We start from the raw sequence: 22,211 nt of genomic DNA on the forward strand, positions 1-22,211 counted from the left end.
CATTGGGTCAGACTTGGACACCTTGTAGGCAAAGGCTTTTCTGCCTCGACAGTGAGCTCTCACTGTCGTGTCTCTTGCACACCAGCTGTAGTCTCAGCACTCCGCGACTGCATGCCACTTTCTCATCCTCAGTTCAGATCACACCAATGGCCCGTTTGGCCATGAGAATCATGCAGTGGACTCTAAGGTCTCAATGGACTCAAAGCATTCAGCCCCTGTCTACCATTGTCCACGTAACCGACTCACTCCATCAGGCTCTTGCCTGGTGGAAAAATCAGATCAATCTCCTCCAAGGCTTGCCCTTTCAGGCTCCAAACCCTCAATTTTCACCACCGATGCTTCCAACCTCGGATGGGGAGTCCATGTGGCCGATCTGCAGACGCAAGGCTCTTGGTCTCCAGAGGAAGCCAAACACCAAATAAATTTCCTGGAGCTTCGAGCAATCAGATATGCTCTCAGGGCATTTCATGATTACCTCTCAAATCAAGTTATCCTGATCCAGAAGGACAACCAGGTGGCCATGTGGTACATCAACAAACAGGGAGGCCCAAGCTCCTTCCTTCTGTGTCAGGAAGCTGCACAGATTTGGGCGGAAGCTCTCTCCCATTCGATGTACCTCAGGGCCACCTACTTGCTGGGAGTGGACAATATGTTGGCAGACAAGCTGAGTCGCATCTTTCAACCGCATGAGTGGTCTCTCAACCCCGCGGTGGCAGCATGAAGAGAAAAAGAAGATGCTGGGAAGAGACAAAGGCCCGCCCCCAGAGCAGCCCGACAACGCACAGCATGGCACTCTGCCACGGACCACAGAAAACCTTTTTTTTTTTTTTAAAACCTGTCTGACATCTTCCTGGGCCCTTTGCCTCTGCGGGTGAGTGAGCCGGGCTCCCCGGTATCACCCGGAAGCTAGGGAGGGATTCAGAGCCGACACAGAGGTTCTCAACCCCTGGCTCATGTTGCCTCAGATACCAGGGGGGGATGGCCCCCTCGTGACCTGCCAACCCCCTAGGAGGCTCCAAAGGATGCAGAGAAGTCCTTCTTTCCTTTCTGTCTTTCTTTTTTGGGGGGGGGGGGGGGGGGGTGTAAAAAGAAAAACTTACTAAGTAAACAAACCAAATTCCTGTCTGCTGGAGACAGAGAAATACTGATGAACTGTAGGTGGCACCTCAGGGGTATATGACGGAGTCTGTTAAAACTTCTCTGTCTCCATCTGCTGGAGGGGAGGCAAAACCCAGGAGTCGGGACTGATCCAGGTAAGTACAGGGAACTATCGTTGTGGCACTCTGTAATACGGCTCTCTCTTCAGAGTAGGTTCCATTTACCATCACACTCTGTCTTCTGTCTGACAACCAGTTTGTAATCCACGCCACAACCTTGGTGCTTTTTTTTTCCTCTCATGTGTATTTTATATTATGAATGTGGCCAGGGAGTGGACAGTGGAGTGTATTTTATATTATGAATGTGTCCAGGGAGTGGACAGTGGAGTGCCTCAGGGATCTGTATTGGGACCCTTACTGTTCTGTTCTGGAAAGAAATACGACGAGTGAGATAATCAAATTTGCAGATGACACAAAAATGTTCAGAGTAGTTAAATCACAAGCAGATTGTGATAAATTGCAGGAAGACCTTGTGAGACTGGAAAATTGGGCATCCAAATGGCAGATGAAATTTAATGTGGATAAGTGCAAGGTGATGCATATAGGGAAAAATAACCCATGCTATAATTACACAATGTTGGGTTCCATATTAGGTGCTACAACCCAAGAAAGAGATCTAGGTGTCATAGTGGATAACACATTGAAATCGTCGGTGCAGAGTGCTGCGGCAGTCAAAAAAGCAAACAATGTTGGGAATTAGAAAAGGAATGATGAATAAAACGGAAAATGTCATAATGCCTCTGTATCGCTCCATGGTAAGATCGCACCTTGAATACTGTGTACAATTCTGGTCGCCGCATCTCAAAAAAGATATAATTGCGATGGAGAAGGGCTACCAAAATGATAAGGGGAATGGAACAACTCCCCTATGAGGAAAGACTAAAGAGGTTAGGACTTTTCAGCTTGGAGAAGAGACGACTGAGGGGGGGGGATATGATAGAGGTGTTTAAAATCATGAGAGGTCTAGAATGGGTAGATGTGAATCGGTTATTTACTCTTTCGGATAGTAGAAAGACTAGGGGGCACTCCAGGAAGTTAGCATGGGGCACATTTAAAACTAATCGGAGAAAGTTCTTTTTTACTCAACGCACAATTAAACTCTGGAATTTGTTGCCAGAGAATGTGGTTCGTGCAGTTAGTATAGCTGTGTTTAAAAAAGGATTGGATAAGTTCTTGGAGGAGAAGTCCATTACCTGCTATTAAGTTCACTTAGAGAATAGCCACTGCCATTAGCAATGGTTACATGGAATAGACTTAGTTTTTGGGTACTTGCCAGGTGTTGGAAACAGGATGCTGGGCTTGATGGACCCTTGGTCTGACCCAGTATGGCATTTTCTTATGTACTAATAAAGCTAAAGCTGTAGTCCTGGCAGCCGATACAGAGAAAAGCTGCAGCATCAAATTAATTGGTGAGTGGAGAGGGAGGGAAGATAGTGCTAGGGTCAGATAGGTAAAATGGTGGTCAATATGGGAAAAAATAAAAAGAAGCCCAACTACAAAACCCTGGCCAAGGTCCCTTATGTGGTTAAAGCGGCCCTGAAGGTCTTTGGTAAAAAAAAAAAAAAAAATCACAGTAACCCTCACGTTTATAAAAGCTGTAGGTGTATTTTATAATGTGGCTTTTGCACATTGCTTTAAGCAACTTTTAGGCCACTAAGTAGTCGCTACTGCTTGGCTGCTTCCAGAAGACCCAGCACTATTAAGCTGCACTTACGAAACCTTCGGCTGCGGAACTCCAGCAGGAGGCGCTAACAGCAACACAAAGCGCCGCCCTCCGCACCACCCACCTCCCAGACACGCAGGACCAGATCTAACCCAGATCAGGAACTCCCGCGAGAAGTGAACAGACAGGGTACCGGCTCGGCCAGATCTATTATGGTGCGCCGGTGGGACGGTCCCTTCCTTGGTGAGGGTCGATTGGTTAGTTGCCGAGTCAGCGCCTCTTATTTTATTGGTTGGCTAAAGGCTGACGATTGATAGGTTAGCTTGTCAGTCGTTAAACGATGTCGGATTGGTCGGTCAGTTTCACAGGTTGAAGGGCGTCTCTAGTTTGGTTGTCGTGCGGGTGGAGGAATGGCGGCCTGGTTGAGTCGTTCGGGCGGGAGGTATTCGCCGCAGTGCCGGCGGCTGACGGTTGTGGCGGCCGGGGAGAGGAGGAGGCGGCGGTGGCGGGGAGCTGACGGTGAGACTAACAGTTGGTTGCGGTGAGGTGCCTCCGTCTGCGGTGCCGCCCTCCCTCGTAGGAGTGGCTGGACGGCGGCCGCCTCCGCTCTCCTTTGCGCTTTCTCCCCGGAGCGCCCCTTGCAGGAAGTAACTGGGGTCCCCCCCCCCCGTCTGTTTCCTGTCATTGCTGGCCGGGAGTCTGTGAAATAGCAGCAGCTTAGAAGCGACTGGTATCTTTCTCTAAAGTTGTTTCCATTTGACTTTACGCCCTCTTCATCGCTGCACGGAGCGTATGACAGTAAAACTTGGGGTGTAGGGATGTTCAGTCCGTTCACAGTTCCCTCTCTGTTGTCCAGGGTCTTTAGTCTGAAACCTAAGGCCGGGAGGGATCGTTCTCCGCCCGCCCTTGGATTTTAGCCACAACATAGTAATGATGGCAGACAACGATCTAATGGACCATCCACTCCGCCCAACAGGTTCCTTATGGTAGTAACTGCGGCTCAATGCAGGTTACCCCCTGCCTTCTGTTAAGATTAGTAAGTGCCGCTCCATGCAGGTTACCCCATGCCTTCTGTTAAGATTAGTAAGTGCCGCTCCATGCAGGTTACCCCCTGCCTTCTGTTAAGCAGGTCGATTCAGAAAAACGAGCTGGTGAGCGCCCGCTGTCCCGGCGCGAGATTAAGGAGGGTGGCCTATGCAAATTAAGGCCCGCGGTAAAAGCGGCGGCTGTCAGCAGGTTTGACAGCCGATGCTCAATTTTGCAGGCAGTTTTTACTGCTTTTTCTGTGCACTTTCTCGGCGCCGGCAGAAATTAATGCCAACCTTTGGGTAGGCGCTAATTTCTTAAAGTAAAATGTGCGGCCGGAGTGCACTGTACTGTATCGGCTTGTAATAGGGCCATCAACATGCATTTGTATGTTGTGGGCGCTATTAGTTTCCGGGGGGGGGGTGTTGGATGCGCGTTTTTGACGCGCTATTACCTCTTACTGAATAAGGGGTAAAGCTAGCACGTCCAAATGCGGGTTAACGGTGCGCTCCACCGGAGCGCACTGTACTATATCGGCCTGAAGATTAGTAACTGCTGCTCCATGCAGGTTACCCCCATGCCTTCTGTTATGGTTAGTAAATGCTGCTCAGTGCAGGTTACCCCCATGCCTTCTATTACTTTGTGAATGGAACAAGCGATTAATACATTTTAATACATGAAAGGGAAGTAACAGCTGCTTCTGGCAGCTTACCCCATGCCTTCTGTTATGGGTAGTAACTGCTGCTTACATACAGGTTATCCCCATGTCTTCCTTTAAGGTTAATAACTGCCATTCCATATAGGTTACTCTCAAAGCCTTATGTTAAGGCTAGTAACTGTTGCCTATATGCAAGTTACCTCCATGCCTTCTTTTAAGGGTAGTAATATTTACAATTGGAGTGTAGCCAGAGGATTTTGGCTCTTTCAGTAGTCTGAGGGGGCAGAAGACCCCTTGTACTTGGGATGAAGGCAGTGAGTGATTCTGGCTCAGTACTAGCTACTGGAGTTCGTCTTCCCTCGACATGGAGTTCGTTCTTTATTGTAATCACCTATTTAGTGCCCACATCTCAGGGATTACATGAAACTTTTAAAGGCTCACAGAGTTTCCCCCCACCTCTTAAACTGCAGGTAGGGAAGTGAAGTGGGATTAGAAGCTATTTTGCTTGTCTGTAATTCCTGTTGCCATGCCTCCCCTCCCCCTCCCCTCTCAGCTAGAAGTGAAATATTTGAATTGTCAGGAAAAAAATAAAAAAAAGAAATAGTTTGTATTGGGAAAAATTTTAGCTGTGTCCTGTTACCTTAAATTAAATTGGCTCCTCAGGTTATCCTTAATGTATTTTTCTACTGATTCTGACAAATGTGAAAAAATTGACTAATAACTGAACCACAGAGAGAGAAATGTGTGCTCAAAATAGGAGAGACTTCTACTTTAATCTTCCTGGGAACATACTTGTGTAGTATGTTCTTCAGGTAGGCATTATAAATTATAGGTAGTTATCTCTGAAAACACTTGGAGGGATATTGAAGGAAGATGGCTGTTGGAGGACATATAATTAGTGGATTGTAGGCAGTAAATTAGTGTGCTCACTTTTTCTAAATTGAGTCCTCTTTTTGTCTCCCTTACTCTATGCATAGTTGTTAATCAATCACTTATATCCTTGCTACATGTATGTATGCTATCATTCTGCGTAAATATTTTGGGAATGGAAATAAAGATTTAAAAAAACAAAAATAAGATTTCCATGTCTTCAAGTCTACTAACCTGGCAGCCGCACGTACTTTGGAACGGTTTACTTTGTGTAAAGTAAATTTTCAGTCAATAAGCAGGCTGAATTAGCCATGCTATTTGGGTGACGTCATCACGACTGTGCTCTGGTGGACATCCACATCTCCAAGTTAATGGAGATGTGGATATCCACCTTTTGTCAGATTTGTTCTCTCAAGTCCCTTTCACCTCTATGCTTTGGCAACTCCCTCAGAAGTTCCAGGGGCTGATTCTAGTCTCTGAATGTCTCTCGCTACGGAGTTCAATCAGTCCAAGGAAGAAGCTCAAGAAACTACCATCTGGATCATGCCCCAGGGATATTTCCCTCTGAAATGACTGGGGATCCTGCCCCAGTTGCCTATCTCATCATTGGGGTCCTTGGTCAGTGTTCTCTCACCTCTTAGGTCTGAAGAAGGACCTTCGGTGATTCCCTCTGACCTCCTGCCTGATCTTCTGGTGCAGTTTTTTGCCACCAGAAGACCTCTCATATTCCTAATTTTTGGATAAGTTGGGTAAGGCCTTGAGCATCACCATCTGCAAGAATTAAGACCTCCGCTCTGAAGTCTTTGGGTTTTCTTCAGATCTTGCAAACTGTTAGAGCCTGCAGCAATTCCAGTATACTTGATACTATGGGATGTAAAAACAAGAATGTGGAGAATCCAGCATCAGTGGCTTGGAAAATGGATTGTAAATATAGTGTTCAGCAAACCCACGGTTTTAATCCAGCTACTGCACTAGTTAGTGGTAGTAGAATCCAAGCTGAAATGGGCAAAGAAGACTAGACTTTTCTACAAAACCCCTCAGGGCAAGTACCCTAGACCAGGGGTTCCTAACAATTTGGGGAGTGTGGACCCTTTTCAAACCTCCAAAAATATGGTGAACCCCACATGCAGCTTTTTACATGCAGTTAAATGTCTTACGGAACCTAATATAAAAACAAATATGCATTCTATAATCATCTGTAATGTATAAAACAATATTAAATAAGGAATGGTTTCTGATAAAGTGCATGCTCCCTCCTGCTCTCTTTTTGTGGCCGCTTCATGAGTGCTTTTCTTCACCTCCATCATAGATGTTTTCCAAGTGCCCTACTTCTCACTATCTGTGGATCCTTACTGAGTGCTCTCCCTCCTGCTTTTTCCTTTCTAGAAACTTATTTAATTAATTATTTAGTCATTTTTATATACTGTCGTTCCAAAAGAAGATCACAGCAGTTTACAAAAGCAACATTCACATTATAGGTCAACGCAACATCAAAACATGGTAGATTGTTTAATAATAATTCATGATCAATTAGTTCCTTTTATACTTAGAAACATGATGGCAGACTGTATGGCCCATCTAGTCTGCCCGACTGTATGGCCCATCTAGTCTGCCCATCTGTCCAAATAATATAGCATTATAATTCCAATGACTTCCTTAGAGATCCCCTGTATTTATCCCATGCTTTCTTGAATTCAGATACAGCTTTTGTCTCCACAACCTCTACTGGGAGGTTGTTCTAGATATCCACTACACTCTCTGTAAATAAATATTTCCTTAGATTACTCCGGAGTATGACCCCTTCTTCTAGAGCCTCCTGTCCATTGAAAGAGGCTTGCCTCCTGTGCATGGAAACCTTTGAGATATTTGAATATCTCTATCATATCTTCCCTATTTCTACTTTCCTCCAGGGTTTACGTTTAGATGTTTGTCTATCCTCATATGCTTTAGAATGAAGACCACTGACCATTTTAGCAGCCACCTCTGGACTGACTCAATCTTGTTTAATATCCTTTTGAAGGTGCAGTCTCTAGAATTGTACACAGTATTCCAAGTGAGGTCTCACCTGGGACCTGTAAAGGGACAATATCACCTCCCTTTTCCATGTAGTCCTTTCTCTGGTTATGTCCTGCCTACCTTCCTCTTGTGATGCTTTCCTGAGTTCCCACCTTCCTGCCTTCTTTGTCTTTCCTTCTGTCTTCTTCCCTTCCCTGGTTTTTCCCATCAAGGCCCCTTTCTGAGTGCTTCCTTCACCCCCATGCTTCTTGCCCCTTCTTGCTTTTCTTCCATGCTCTCCTTCTGTGGTGCCAAACAGTTTGTAATACTCCCTCCTCCCTCTTAAGGCCTTTTTCAAGTGCTTTCACTCTATGCTCTTCCTCTTGCCCTCTCTTTCCTGTGATCCCCTTCTCTGCCTCTTTGAGTGCTGAACCCACTATGGCTCCTTCCCTCCAACCACACCATGACACTCCATGAGTTTTTTTTCCCCCTCCCTGTTAGGCCAGCAGGACAGCCAGAGCTGTAGTAGTGGCCAGAAATGCTCTTTGGGGTCATCAACTTGTTTGGTGCCTCTGGTCACATGGAGTAGCAGCTGTTGAAAGTGCTGATGAACACACTTCCCTCCTTCCTCTTAGTGCAGCTACAGACTCCTCATGGAGGCAATGAACCACATTCTTCTCCACCTCCTTACTATGCCACTTTGGACTTTTGAGACAATTTTCCTCTCCTCAGCATGGGATTAGGCAGTGAGGTAGTAGGACGTAAACTGTAGACGTAAACTGTCTACGTAAACTGTAGACGTAACTGTAGACGTTTACTGTCTACGTAAACTGTAGACGTAAACTTTTCATGAAGACTGTAATCTGTAAACACCTGTATTTATTATAAGAATTTGTATTTACTATTTATATTTATTATTTAGCTATTAACATTGTTCTGTTACCACTTGGTACTATTTCTCTCCTTTACCTCAAACTCTAAGTTCCTACTAAGTTAACCATGTTATTTATACCCAATTGTTGGATGTAATTGTATATTTGTTTAATTGTTCAATCTGTTTGATGTAATTTTCTGTTCCTTGTTCTGTGTAAACCGAAGTGGTATGCACAAGTGCATGAACTCCGGTATATAAAAGCCTTTAAATAAATAAATAAATAAATAGGAGCCTTAGAACAGCTCCTCAGAGATGCACTTTAGTTGCCTCTCTTCTGGTGAACTCCCTGTGATGGTCTTGTGGATCACAGATTGGAAGCCGCTGCTCTAGGCTATTGAAAAACTTTGTGAAAAGCTTTTTCAGAGCTTGATGCCCAATGCCCACATTACACCCCACCTATTCTACATTGTGCAGTACTTACATGATTGTGTCAAAAAAACAAAAACCCTTGGTGGAGTCCACAGAGAGCAAGCAGAATATCAGCTGGCATATTTGGAGACAGCAGTGTGAGCGTCGTCATCTCCGCTCCATATATGAATCATTTGATACTGCAGCCAGATTGTCAGGATCTGATAAGGGCATAGATAAAACAGGCACAGTTCACAACAGCTTTAATTAAAGAAACATGTATCAAACATAACACACAACATGGGTTTATGTCTTATACTATGCAGGAGAAACAAAAGTATTTCAAAAGTGCTTTCTTACCATGCAAGTGAGGAGTAAGATCCAAAACAGTTCAGCCAGATTCAGAGCAGTCCTTACAGACCTAGCCCAGTGAATTAGGAATTTGTTGTGTCAATAGACACTCTGCTGACTAGAGGTTTAAACAGGTGTGCTACTCCAGATTGGATCTCCTTTTAGGCCAATGAGACTGGGCTAGGTGTGTACCTCTTCTCCCACTACCTGCAGGATAGAAAAAGAAAATACTGCTTCCTCAGGTCTCCACAGTCAGCAATGGCTCCTCCCTGGAGAGCTCCAGCCTGCCACTCCCACAGCCAGTGGCCCAAGATCCATTGGTCCTGACATGGATACTTGACAGTGGCCACTGAAGAATGCTGGATGACTTGGCTGAGAGCCAGCAGTCTGTGAAAGAACAGATGTGCCCTATTCTGGGGAAAATCTCTTTGGAGACCAGCTCTGAGAAAATGTCACCCATATTAAGGAGCAGCATGTTGTCAGATTCTGAGAAACCATCTTCTGGGTGCTCTTACTTTGCTTGTAAGTGCTCCTACTTACAGAGATGGTCCTTCTGCTAATTTCAGAATATAAGAATTTGGTAGCGGCTTCTAAGAGAATTTTATTCTAAAAAGATACGTGATATTGGTGTTAATCCTAAAGCTCTTAGGTTAGCAAAAAAACTTACTCATGAACTCTCTTCTTTGCAGAAAGGAAATGTAGCTTGTTCTATAACTTGTAATAACTTCAAGGATCATCTGAAATCTAAAGTCCAGGATTTGCTATTAAGTTTCCAATCTGTGCCTCCATGTCACTCTAATTTCTCTGATCTTGCTACAGAATTATGGTCTGAATTTGATCCCACTATGGCTTTTTAGGTTGCTCAGACGATCTCTAAGTTAAACCCTTCCTTCTGTCCTTTTAAATACAACTAAAGTGTCTACCTTGAAGATCGCTGGAGATCTTGTTGCCCCTGCCCTCTGTGCACTTATTAATCTTTCCTTGTCAGAGGGCATTGTTCCAGCTAGGTTAAAGCAATCGGTTATTAGGCCATTGTTAAAGAAATCAGGATTGGACCCTTCTATTTCTTCTAATTATAGGCCAATTTCTATTTTGTCTTTCATGTCTAAATTGTTAGACGTTATAGCATTCAGGCAACTATCTAAATTTATTGAACATCGGATTCTTGACCCCTTTCAGTTTGGCTTTAGAAAGTCACTTAATACGGAGATACTTCTTGTTTCTTTGCTTGATAGCATTAGACGGGGTCTCAACACCCTTGACCATGATATTTTGTGTTATCGTTTGAAAAAAAGTGGGATTTCTGGAAAGATTTTGTCCTGGTTTACATCATATGTTTCTGATCGGTGATCGCAGGTCATAATGGGGGATCAGGGTACTCTTTGGTTTACTAATACTACAGGCATCCCTCAGGGTTCTGCTTTGTTTTTTACTTTTCAGCATTTGCTTAGCTCCAATTTGTAAGATTCTAATGATGCTTTGTGATAGCTAGCGAATATATGCTGATGATATCCAGTTTTATAGCAAAACAAGCTCCTCATGGGCTGAAAGAGTGTGTAGTATTGGAATTTGTCTGACAACCATAAAACAGTGACTCCAACATAACAAATTGTCTCAATATAGTCTTGAACAACCTTATTTCCCGATTTCACCTTATTTGAAAAGTCTGGGTGTATTGATTGATTCTAAACTATCTTTTCATCACTATATTAAGGGTGTAATTTGAAATGGCTTTTTCAAACTTAGAACCCTACATGGCCTCAAGACTCTGCTTGACCTGTACAATTTTAAATTGGTTGTTCAAGCTTCTGTGCTGCCTACTATGGATTATTGCAATTCTATACACCTTGGGCTCCCAGATGTAGCAATAAAACATCTCAATTTTACGGCATGTCGTCAGTAGAACGAAACACTCGGAGCATATTTCTCCTACGCTATATCATCTTCAAAGGTTGCTTATTCGGTACAGGGTTCAATCCATGTTTCTGTTCTTGATGCACAAACTTCTTAGCACTGTTTCCTTTCTGTGGATTAATGTTTTCTTCATATTTCCCAACCAACTAGGAATCAAAGATCACAAGAAAGGGGATTCCTTGAGGTGCCAACTGTGAGGACAGCGAGATTGTCAACTACGAGAGAATTTCCCTTTTCTATGGCAGCACCTGTAATGTGGAATTTTATTTCTGCACCTTTAAGACTTATGGAGTGCAAAAAAACTTTTAAAGCTGCTCTAAAAACTTTTCTAGTTAATGCATAGTTCAGTAAATGCTAGCTTATCGAACATGAGTTATACTGGTAGTTGGTTATTGGACCATTTATATATATGACGTTATGTCATGTATTGTTTTATTGTTATATTGTGTATGTTTTATTTTGTAAATCACTTTGAGCTTTTGCACAAAAATGATTAAGAAGTTTTAATAAAATTAAACTATTATGCACTACCTACACTTCCACTGCAGCAGCTCTGGAATCAAGGATGTTAGCATGAAAGATATAAGCCAAAGATGCTGCAATAAGGGCCTAGTTTTTGATTGGACTCAATACTTCTGGTAGGGGGTAGGATTCACCTTTACTTGGAGGAGTGGTGGAAGAGTACCAAGGATCAGTGGGTCCTGAAAACCATGGAGTCGTAAAGACCTGCAAGAACTATATGATCATAAGTTTGTGGAATCTGTTGTCAAAATAAAACCAAGTCTGTATGACTGGGCGACCCTTCCAGTTTCTTGGGCAGGGCATAAAAATTTGTTAAAAATGAGCGTGTTGCCCAAACTCTTGTATTTATTCCAGTATGTACCATGCACTATCCCCCTGAGAGTGTTTGATGAGCTCTATGGCTAAACCTATTTGGAATTATAGACAGCTGTGGATGCCCAAAAAGCAGGGTTTACTTTAAATCCTGGGCAGGACATGTAGATACCTCATTGGTATCACTGGAGCGGCTACAGACAGAAGTAGGTTCTTTGGCAATGTTGCCATTTTCTTCCAGGGGACTCTCCTGTTAGACATAATGTGAGCAGGGGAAGCCTGATTATATCATGCACACTCGGGATGTGGACTTAAGTACATAGATTCATGAGTGCAATTGAAGAGGTTGTATTGCCTGTTGCTCTGATCTGTGGGAACTCCCACCTTTTCAAAGGAGATTAAAGACTGGAGAAAGTTGCCCAGTTCTGGGATGAGGGGAACCTTCAGTCCTTTAATGACCTTTGTGAGGAGATTGACTTGTCAACACATATGCATGCCCAGTATTTATAACCATGAGAGGCATTGGTAAGTCACTGTTGTAAGCATGGTGTTAGTAGCAAAAGGTGGGGAAAGATTTGGTGCCATTAAATGAAGGGAGAAAATAATATTTTCCTAACGTGTAGCCAGATGGATTCAGGACCAATAGGTATTGTGCTCGTCTGCTAGCAGATGGGAGACTGAGTCAGATTTCAAAGCTGTCGTCACTCTAAATATACCCCTGCAGTAACCTCAGCTCTTCAGTATCTCTCTGTCTCCTAGCAGATGTGGACACTATCCCACACTCTAGAATAGTGTTAAGAATTACAGCAAAGAAGAAACAAATTTACCTTCAGGAAGATCAAGCCCCGCTCTCCTGCAGTGATACCTAAGGGTCCCTCCCCCAGTCGAGAATTCCTGAGGTTGATCTCTGATATCCCTCAGAGGTAGCCGGTTCCTGGCATGGACGTAGCCCCCCAGTGTGGCTGAAAGGCAGCGGGTGCAGAAACGAGTGCGGCGGTGAAGATAATTCCCTCTCCCTCCACAGCTGGAGACTGTCCGGCACACGATTGGTAAGCTCCGAGAACAGGTAAGGAAAAAAAACATTTAAATTCAGGTCTCCGGTCTCCACAGCTTGGTTTGCTGTACCGAATCCGTCCCAGCGAGGTTAGAAGGGAGCACAGATAGGGTTGAGCAGCCTTGGTTAGGCTAGGCCCCAATCCGGTGCAAGGGTCCACACACGTAGAGACCCTCGGGGGGGGGGGGGGGGGGGCGCCATCATACGTGCGGGGGTCGTCAGCGCCATCTTCCCTTCTCGCCGGCGGTACGCGTGGGGCAGGCCGGGCAGCCGATGAGCCTAACTTGTGCACACAACTGAGCGCACCCGTGCACATAACTACATGCACAGCCGTGTTTACAACTGCACGCCCGCAAACGCATAGAAACAATGGCACCAGTGCCCAAGAAGGCACTCTCTTTGCATAGCCTGCCACATAAGAGCCGCGCAGCCTGAATTTGATTCCTGCCTGTGCAACATTGCGAAAAAACTCAGGGGGAACCAAAGCCTGGTCCCTTACTGTCAGGAGTTGGTTCCCTTACTGTCAGGAGTTGGTACTGAAGATAGCTCCCCGGGCCTTTGATCTCCGAGATGCCTTCCCCACAGGAGGGCACTTCTGGGGCCCCTACTCTGACTCCCTCTGGGATTAACATGGACCCAGGGACCTCCTCCTGGTTGGAATTTTTCCAAGGGCTGCAAGCCTTCGTTCAGGCGCAATCAGCCCCAGCTGCGCCCCAGGCTCAACCCCTGCCGGAAGCACAAGATCCGGCCCTGTGGATGCCTCGAGACATGCCTCACCTGGATTTTCAGGCCTGGGAAGATGCAGTCTTCGCAAGGGCAGTATTAAGTGGGCCACGGGCATCCTCCCGCCCTGTCCGGGAGTAGCTTTTGTACATTCCCATTGGTCCTGAGCCAATCTGGCTAACGCTAGGAAATGGAGAAATTATTTACCTGATAATTTTGTTTTCCTTAGTGTAGACAGATGGACTCAGCGTCCCGCCCACGGCTGCCCTGGAAAAGGAGAACCTCTGATAACAAACCTCGAGACTAAGCAAATATGGGTAAGCCCCTAGTTCAAGACACCCACAGTTTGTCTGGTGTCGGCGTTAATTGGTTGAGTGCACTGGCGGTCTCCAGTTTGGAAATTAGTTGAACCAGTTCACGTTTTACTCAGGTTTAATCAAGTTATTTAAGCAAAGATATATCCACAATGGCTTTTCGAAGAGAATACTGAAGAGTTGAGATTACTGCAGGGGTATATCTAGAGTGAAGTCAGCTTTGAAATCTGACTCCGTCTCCCATCTGCTAGCAGAAGAGCACAATACCCATTGGTCCTGAGTCCATCTGTCTACACTAAGGAAAACAAAATTATCAGGTAAGTAATTTCTCCAATATTAAAGGGAAGTAATGAAACCAAACTTGACTTCTGCAATATCTTTTGCACTCGCTAGAGTGAAGCACTTACCATGGTGGATCATCTATCTGATTAGTTTTGTTTACTTCATCTACTTCTCTGAGTTTTATTTTGGAGAGAATTCACACTATTCAATATTCCTGTTTTTAAGCAAAGGGAGAAAGTGTATGGGAATGAAATAACTAAGAACGCTTTTCAACATTTAGCTCTGCTCTCCATTTTCAAGACTGGATTCCACAAAAAGTTCTTTTTCCTTGAATGACTTTTTGATTTATTATTCTTAGGCAGTGTTTCATTCTCTCTAGAAACTGAAGTACTTAACTAAAAGGCAAAATAAGACGATAGGTATGGGAATAAGCATGAAGGGAAATGTAATCATCATCTCAGGCGCTACTGACATCTTTTCTTTAGGAGATGAGCTTTTTTGGGACTGACTTGTGTAAGTACTCTTGCATAACACTGATTGGCCAGTTAGAAGGAAGGTCAAAGAGAGATTATGGGAAATTGACTCCCCTCCCCAACCTCAGTATAAAGTAGAAGATTGATTAAGCATAATGCTTTGTTTGCCCTTACTTTAATTCTTATCTTTCTGTAGGGGACGAGATGAACCCAGGAATGCTGTTGACTTCTGCTAGTAGGACCTTCTCCCGCCTTTCTGCACTGAGTAGTAGGTGAGCTGTAGTCTAGTATAATCTACAAGAATGCTGAATACTATTGGTTTGGAGAAATGCATAGGATGATAGTGTAAATGTGGTACAAAATTTTAACAAAACTAGTTGGAGAGCCAACAAAGTGGATGGGTGGGACTGCTTTTTATAAGATGGAAACTTTGACTGGTAAAGTACCTTTCTTAGATGTGGTCAGGGACGGAGATTCTGAAAACATGTTCTTATGTCTGCCCAGTTACTCTGATGGTTTTCTTTTGACTGTTTCTGGCAGGTGTACCTATATAGGGATTTTAACTATAACTTAAAAATTGGCCAAGTCAACTATCTTATCTCTGCATTCTTAGCAAGTTATTGCAGTTTTTCAATTTCTTAGCAGCATAATAATATTGAGGCTGTTCAGTGTACAAGTTATCTGGCTAACATTAGTTGCATAATTTGTCCTGGATATTCAGTGGGAGAAACATTCCACTGACTATCCCCGATTAAAGTTAGCTGTATAACTTTAGACTTAACCGGATATATTAAAAAAGGAATGTATCCGATTAAGTTATGTTCCACTAAAAAAACCCAAAACATTGCTGCCTGTCCTCCGCCTCCCTCCCACCTGAGTTGCAAAGGCCCTACTGGGCTGAACTAGGTTCCCCCACCAAAACAAGCCTTTTAATGTAAAATTTAAAAAAATTGGGTGCCGGGAGCCCTCTCCCCCTGCTCCAACTTACTTTTATATTTCAAAAACTTCAATTTCATGGCATCCAGATTCGTTCCCCCCGATAATGCGTACTCCATCCCTTTCCTTTCTCCCCCTGCCCCATACCAAATTGGTTTCTAGGATCTAACAATGGCAGATGCATCCTTAGAAGCGCCGGTCCAGATCGAGGTAGGAGGCCTCTGTGATCCTGGAGACCAACTCGAACTAAAGGTACGGAGCAGGGGGAGAAGGGAAAGAGTTGGGGTGTGCATTGGGGGGGCGAATCTGGACACCGCAAAATTGAAATTTTTGAAGAAAAAAGTCCGGATAACTTAGGAAGATATACCAGATATTCGGCTAAGTTAGCTGGATAGCAGGACCCCACTCCAGAATGCCCCCAAAACACCCATTTTATATCCAGCTAAATTATAGCTGGATAACAACATATCTGGCTATAATTTAGCCAGATAAGAGGCTTAATATGCCATATAGATGGATAACTTGTGAGTTATCCGTCTAAATGGCTTTTGATGCACTTCTTATAGAGCCAATCAAAGAGCAGCAGCTGTGATCGCAGCCGCATCGGGCCATGCAGTTAAAGAGTGCTGTGGGGCTATTTTTGGACCTGCTGGGATTAGTGCGGCAGTGCAGAGATTTATTCAGCTGGTGTCATTTTGAGGGTTTGCAGGATCTGCTGAGACACGCGGTTGGAGGCATTTGCTCAGTTCTGTTAGGGGAGAGAGAGAGAATGAGATGGCATTTGGGGAGCAGCGCATGAAGAAGCTTTGTATCTACTCTGCATGCCCTATGAGGATCCTTAGTCCTAGGAGGTCCCTCAATGTTTGCCAGAATTGTGTTGGGCCCAGGGAGATGTCTCCTCAGGGGAATTTGTCCCTGCAGGGACTTCAGAGGCTCCCACTTTACAGGAAGAAGGTACTGCGGCTGCTCCTACAAGTGAGGGTGAAGAGTCTTCAACATTGCCTCTCCTTCCAAACCCCCCGGGAATGGACTCAGAGAAGGTTTTGCCTACCCCAAGGATGGATCTTTCTTCCATTTCGTGGATAGAATTTTTTAAAGGCCTTCAGGCTTTCTGTCAGGGGCAGGAAGGGCCCAGGGAGGATCTAGGGATCGCCTGCTTCAGAGGTCTCCCTCTTCGGGTCCTAGGAAGTGTTCTAAGGAGACCTTGTCCTCTCTCAGGAGGGGGAAGAAAAGAAGGAGACAAACTGAAGGAGGAGAATGTGAAGATGGTGATCCTTCAGAAAACTCAGGTGGGGAGTCGGGATTCTTGGTGGGGGATCCCGACGAGCCATTTTTGGAAGAAGGGGAGATTCCCCATGATGCTGAGCCTTATAGAAAGATGCTTTGGCTCTTTCACAGGGACGAGATATCCATTGTAATTTGCAGACCTTGAAGGCCCTTGGGTGTGAGGAGACCTTGCCAGCAGCGGCTAAGGATCCGAAGAAGAACCCTGTAATGGTTAGCTTGCGTGAGGCATCCTGGTTCTTTCCTCTGCATGAGGCCATCCAGGAGCTGATAGATTTGGACTGGAGTGTACCTGAGGCTAGTTTTAAAGGAGGTCGCTCTTTAGCAGGATTGTATCCAATGGATCCTAAAACTAGGGAGCAGCTCCGGTTTCCCAAGATGGATGCCTTGGTCTGCGCAGTGACAGAGTGGACCACCATTCCAGTAGAAGGAGATGCAGCTTTAAAGAATGCTCAAAATTGGAAGACTGAGGCAATTTTGAAGCAGGCCTTTGAAGCAATGGCCATGAATCTCCAAATCTCTGCTTGCTGTTGTATTGTGGCAAGGGCTGGGTTACAGTTGGCCCAGGAAGCTCTGGGAGAGAATAGCCCATACCTGAAACTGGGAGCTGCCTTCCTAGCAGATGCCCGCTATGATTTGGCATGTACAGCAGCTCGTAGTGTGGCTTCGGTGATTGCAGTCCGAAAACTCCTTTGGCTGCGAAACTGGTCTGCTGATACTATTTCAAAGTTGAACCTTACCAAAATGCCTTTTAAAGGGCACTTGTTTCAGGAGAAGCTAGAGAAGATGGCGGATCGATGGGGGGAATAAAATTTCCTCTGTTACCAGAGGATAAGAAGTCAACTGCCCAGTTTTCTCAGGCAAAGGGGTGATTTTGGAGCTCTCAGCATTTTGCTCCTCCAGAAGTTTGAGTAGTCAGATGTCTCATACGTTTGGAAGGTGTCAGTACTTTTGGGCAAAAGCCAGGTAAGGACAGTGCCTCTGGATCCGGAACTCTTTGATCCTCCCAATGAAGTTTTGGGGGTCTATCTTCCAGTTCCAAAGATAGGCTGATGCCTGTCTCAACTTTGTCAGAGGTGGACCTACAACAGGTCTGACCAGTAGGTTTTGGAAGTGGTGCGCAAAGGTATGCTTTGGAACTTATCTGTCCTCTCTGATGCTTTTATGGTTTCCCCCTACAACTCCTTGGAAAAGAAGTCAGTGGTCCGGTCCATGTTGCAGCAGCTGCTTGCCCTGAAGGCAGTTGTTCAAGTTCCAAAGGATCAGGAGGGCACAGGGTGCTATTCCATTTACTTGTGTTTCCCAAGAAAGAGGGCTTGTTTCGACCTATTCTAGATCTCAGAGGGATCAGTCGAGCCCTTTGGGTTACCCATTTTTGGATGGAAACGTTATGATCAGTGATCATGGCGGTGCAGAAGGGAGAATTTCTCATTTCTGTGGACTTCTCAGAGGCTTACCTGCATATTACGATTCGCAAGCAGCATCAGCGCTATTTGTGCTTTGCAGTTTTAGTTTGGCACTACCAGTTTCAATTGTTGCCCTTCGGCTTGGCCACAGCACCCAGGACCTTTTCCAAAGTGATGGTAGTTGTGGCCATTGCCTTCAGAAAGGAGGGCATTCTTGTTCATCTTTACTTGGATTACTGGCTAATCAGAGCCAAGTCATTAGAGGAGAGCCGGGCAGTGTCAAGCAGGGTGGTTCATTTGTTACAGCACCTGGGATGGGTAGTGAACTTAGCCAAGAGCAACCTGTAGCCATCTCAAGATCTGGAGTAGCTGGGCGTCCGTTTCAGTATGGCTCAAGGTAAGGTGTTTGGCCTAGAAGATCTAGGGTCAGGTCTAGACCCTGTGGTTGGCTATTGGTCTGAATGTCTGGTCGTATCTGCAGATAGGATCAGTGGCTGTGATGATAGAGATTGTACCTTGGGCATGTGCTCATATGTGTCCTCTGCAATGGTCCCTCCTGACTCGGTGGAATCCCCAGTCTCAGAAACCAATGTGATATTAGCCTTACCGCCGGAGATGAGGTGGAAGTTGCTCTGGTGGTTACGAAGGGAGCATCTTGAAAAGGATAAGGATTTGGAGATGCCCGACTGGTTGGTGGTCACAATGGATGCGAGTCTCCAAGGCTGGGGAGCACACTGTCAGGAGTTGGTGGCACAAAGCTAGTGGACTTCCAAAGAGGCGTCTTGGTCCATCAACCGGCTAGAGGCCTGAGCAATCTGGTAAGCCTTCCTGCAGTTCGCAGACCGGTTGGAAGGAAAAGCAGTGAGAGTTATGTCAGACAATGCAACAGTGGTGGCTTACATAAATCACCAAGGGGGGACTCGAAGTTGGCAAATCTCTCTAGAAATATATGCCCTTCTTCCGTGGGCAGAGCTTCATTTGCAGTCACTGTCAGCCTTGCATACAGCAGGAGTCAACAATGTGCGGTCATATTATCTCAGTTGTCACGAGTTGGATCCGGGAGAATGGGGATTGGTTCCTGAGGTTTTTCACCTTGTCATGGATCGCTGAGGTTGTCCCTTTCTGGATCTAATGGTGAGTCGCAGGAATGCGAAAATGGAGAGATTCTAGGGTCAGACAAGGGATGTTCAATCACTCGGAGTGGATGTGCTAGTTCAGACTTGGCTGCAGGGGAAGTTACTCTATGCATTTGTGCTGTGGACCATGATTGGCCAGTTATTGGGAAAGGATAGCTCAATATCCAGGTGTGGTTTCTGGTGATCCCGGATTGGCTGCGCAGGATGCGGCTCTATGTCATCTTCTGATGGTATCCATGGCAGCTCTGTTTTCTTGGGGGGCTGTTGCAGGATGGCCCAATATTTCTTGAGAATCCTGGTCAATTTTTTGTCTTACAGTTTGGCCCTTGAGAGGACTCTGCTCTTAAAGCGAGGTTACACAGGGGGCAGTGGTGGAAACTCTTCTGAGAGTGTGTAAGTTTTCCAGCTCGATTGGCTTATATCCGTGTTTGGCGAGTTATTGAGCATTGATGTCAGAATCGCGCTTGTCTGCCCACTTCAGCGCCTGGTCCCTTAATTTTGGATTTTTTACAAGAAGGTCTGAATAAGAGTTTGGCCTTGAACACACCAAAGGTGCAGTTGGCTGCTATAATGTTTTATAAGGGCCGGGTGCAAGGGAGGTCTCTGTCTTCACATCCAGATGTGTCTTGGTTCTTGAGGAGAGTGAAACACTTTAGGTCCCCTTAGTGTTTCCCAGTACCCTTGTGGGATTTAAATCTGGTTCTCTCCCTTCTGGCAAGTCCGACCTTTTGTCCTCTTTGAGGCATTTCCTTGTGTTTACTAACCATGAAGACTGTGTTTCTGGTCATAATTCGGATTTCAGAATTGCAAGCCTTGTCGTGCAGAGACCCTTTTTTTGATTATCACGCTGGATAAGGTGCAGATATGGATGGTACTTACTTTTCTTCCGAAGGTGGTTTCAGACTTTTACTTAAATCAGTTGGATTTGTTGCCATCCTTAAACAGGAATATGGATGGACAGGAATACAGGAAATTGTGGCCATTGGACGTACGGCGGCATTTATTACATTATCTGGAGGTTATGAACACTTTTTGGAATTTGGATTGGAATTCGGATTGCCTCCCCCTTCATCACCGGGGGGGGGGGGGTGATGAAGGGGGAGGCAGTTTCTCGGGGTACGATGGCTCGTTGGCTGAAGGATGTGGTGGTAGTAGCCTGGGTGGATTCCGGGAAGGCTCTCCCGGTTTCCCGGGTAGAATTGCATTTGCTTTCTCCAAACGAGATCTGTAGAGCGGTGACATATCTTCCTTGCATATGTTTGCCAGGTATTACCAGCTGGATGTAGCAGCTTGAGAGGATTCTGCCTTTGCTAGGGTAGTGCTGCTTGGACCTCAGGCAGCCTCCCGCCCTTCTGGGGAGTAGGTTTTGTACATCCCACTGGTGTGGACTTGTTTGCCCGGATGAAGAGGAAGGTGAAATTACTTCTTACCTGATGATTTCTATTCCTGAAAGCAGGGCATGCTAGTCTACCATCCCGGCCTGGGCTGCCTCTGGGGCAGCCAACGTTCTTCTTTTTGCTAGATCCTGGTTAAGGAAGAATGAGATTCAAGGATCTCTCCTGGAGCTTGATTAGTACAAAACTGGTAAGTGAGTCCCATTTTTTTTAGGATATTCTGGTTTTATGATTGTCCTAGGTGACTATTGTTAGCGGAACTGAGTCCAGTGTTTCCATTATTTATTTAAAAAAAAGGTTAATTTCCAATAGTGTTTGTAGGATGTGATATTTCTTGTTAATGTTTAGTGGTTAGTGTCCACAGTTTGCTTTTGAAGAAAATGCTGGCTGGCTACTGTCTGAGCTGAACCAAATGAGGGTGACATTAGCTAGTCGTCGTTCTCTATCTGCTGGTTGGTGTGCACAACCCACTAGTGTGTACTGGCTTGCCCAACTTCGAGGAAAGGAAATTATCAGGTAAGAAGTAATTTCACCATTTGTAAACAAAGGCAAAAATAAGGTGCAATAAAGCTGTCAGGCCATGTTGTGGTTCCTTTGTCTGCAAGATCCTTGCAGCTTTGACACATCTGTAGTACAAATACAAACAAAATGTGTCCCTTTCTTCAAGGCCACATTCTTCAAAGTGTGCTTTGAGTATTTAAAAGCAAGAGCAAAGATTGGTCAGCAGTGGTAGCATGTTAATCACGCCTATGTCACTATTGTTCTTTTCATTCCCTAAAATAAGACTGTATGATTTCAGTGTTAAATAGTGCTCTATTTATTCTTCAGTTGTTAAAGCATGCTGTGAATAACTGATCATTTTAACCAGCAAATTAAACAAAATATTCCATGTTCTGCTGGATTTCTTTTCACATGTCCTCATACCTACAGCTATAATCTCTGGCTTTATATGTTTCCCGTTCTCCCTTTCTATAAAGCCCCTCTCAAAGCCTGATTTTCTTCCAGAGCTAATTCTTTATTGGGTCACAACTGAACAGGTTTGATTTCTTACTTTTGTTTAATGAGCTGTGGATGTTCATGTGTCTGCAGCAGACATTTTCCCAGGAGCTAAGAAGCCTTGGGTTTCCTCCTCATTCTATGTGTTTGCGTGTTCATATTGGGATATTTATTTTTATTTATTGTGCATTTAGCTCCTGTCTTTTCATTGCCACTTGTACCTTAAGCTGTCTTTCTTGTAGATGTACCATGAAGTGGATGCATACCGCTGCCCAAACAGTAGATTCCAGAGAGATGCAGAAATTTCAGATGCATGCCTACAAATGGTGGGATGAGGAAGGCGTATACGCAGCCCTCCATACTATGAACGACCTTAGAGTACCATTTATTAGGTAGGGTTTTCAACATTTGCTGCCTGCTTTTCCTGTTTTAAGTACTGATTTTATTTTTAAACATGATAGCA

At 44.9% G+C, this 22,211-nt stretch overlaps 1 protein-coding gene across 1 annotated transcript in view; it reads left to right on the forward strand.

Annotated features, from left to right (window-relative positions):
* The first annotated feature begins 3,183 nt into the window (after positions 1 to 3,183).
* Positions 3,184 to 22,211, forward strand: part of COQ3 (coenzyme Q3, methyltransferase) — a 43,773-nt gene continuing 24,745 nt past the window's right edge. The window contains exons 1-3 of the mRNA XM_029595384.1: positions 3,184 to 3,339; positions 14,793 to 14,868; positions 21,991 to 22,140. Coding sequence (XP_029451244.1) covers positions 3,231 to 3,339; positions 14,793 to 14,868; positions 21,991 to 22,140 — 335 coding nt within the window. The 5' untranslated portion in view covers positions 3,184 to 3,230. The remainder of the gene's footprint in view (positions 3,340 to 14,792; positions 14,869 to 21,990; positions 22,141 to 22,211) is intronic.

Source organism: Rhinatrema bivittatum, chromosome 3 (genome assembly GCF_901001135.1).
Source record: "Rhinatrema bivittatum chromosome 3, aRhiBiv1.1, whole genome shotgun sequence".
NCBI classification, from domain to species: Eukaryota; Metazoa; Chordata; class Amphibia; order Gymnophiona; family Rhinatrematidae; genus Rhinatrema; species Rhinatrema bivittatum.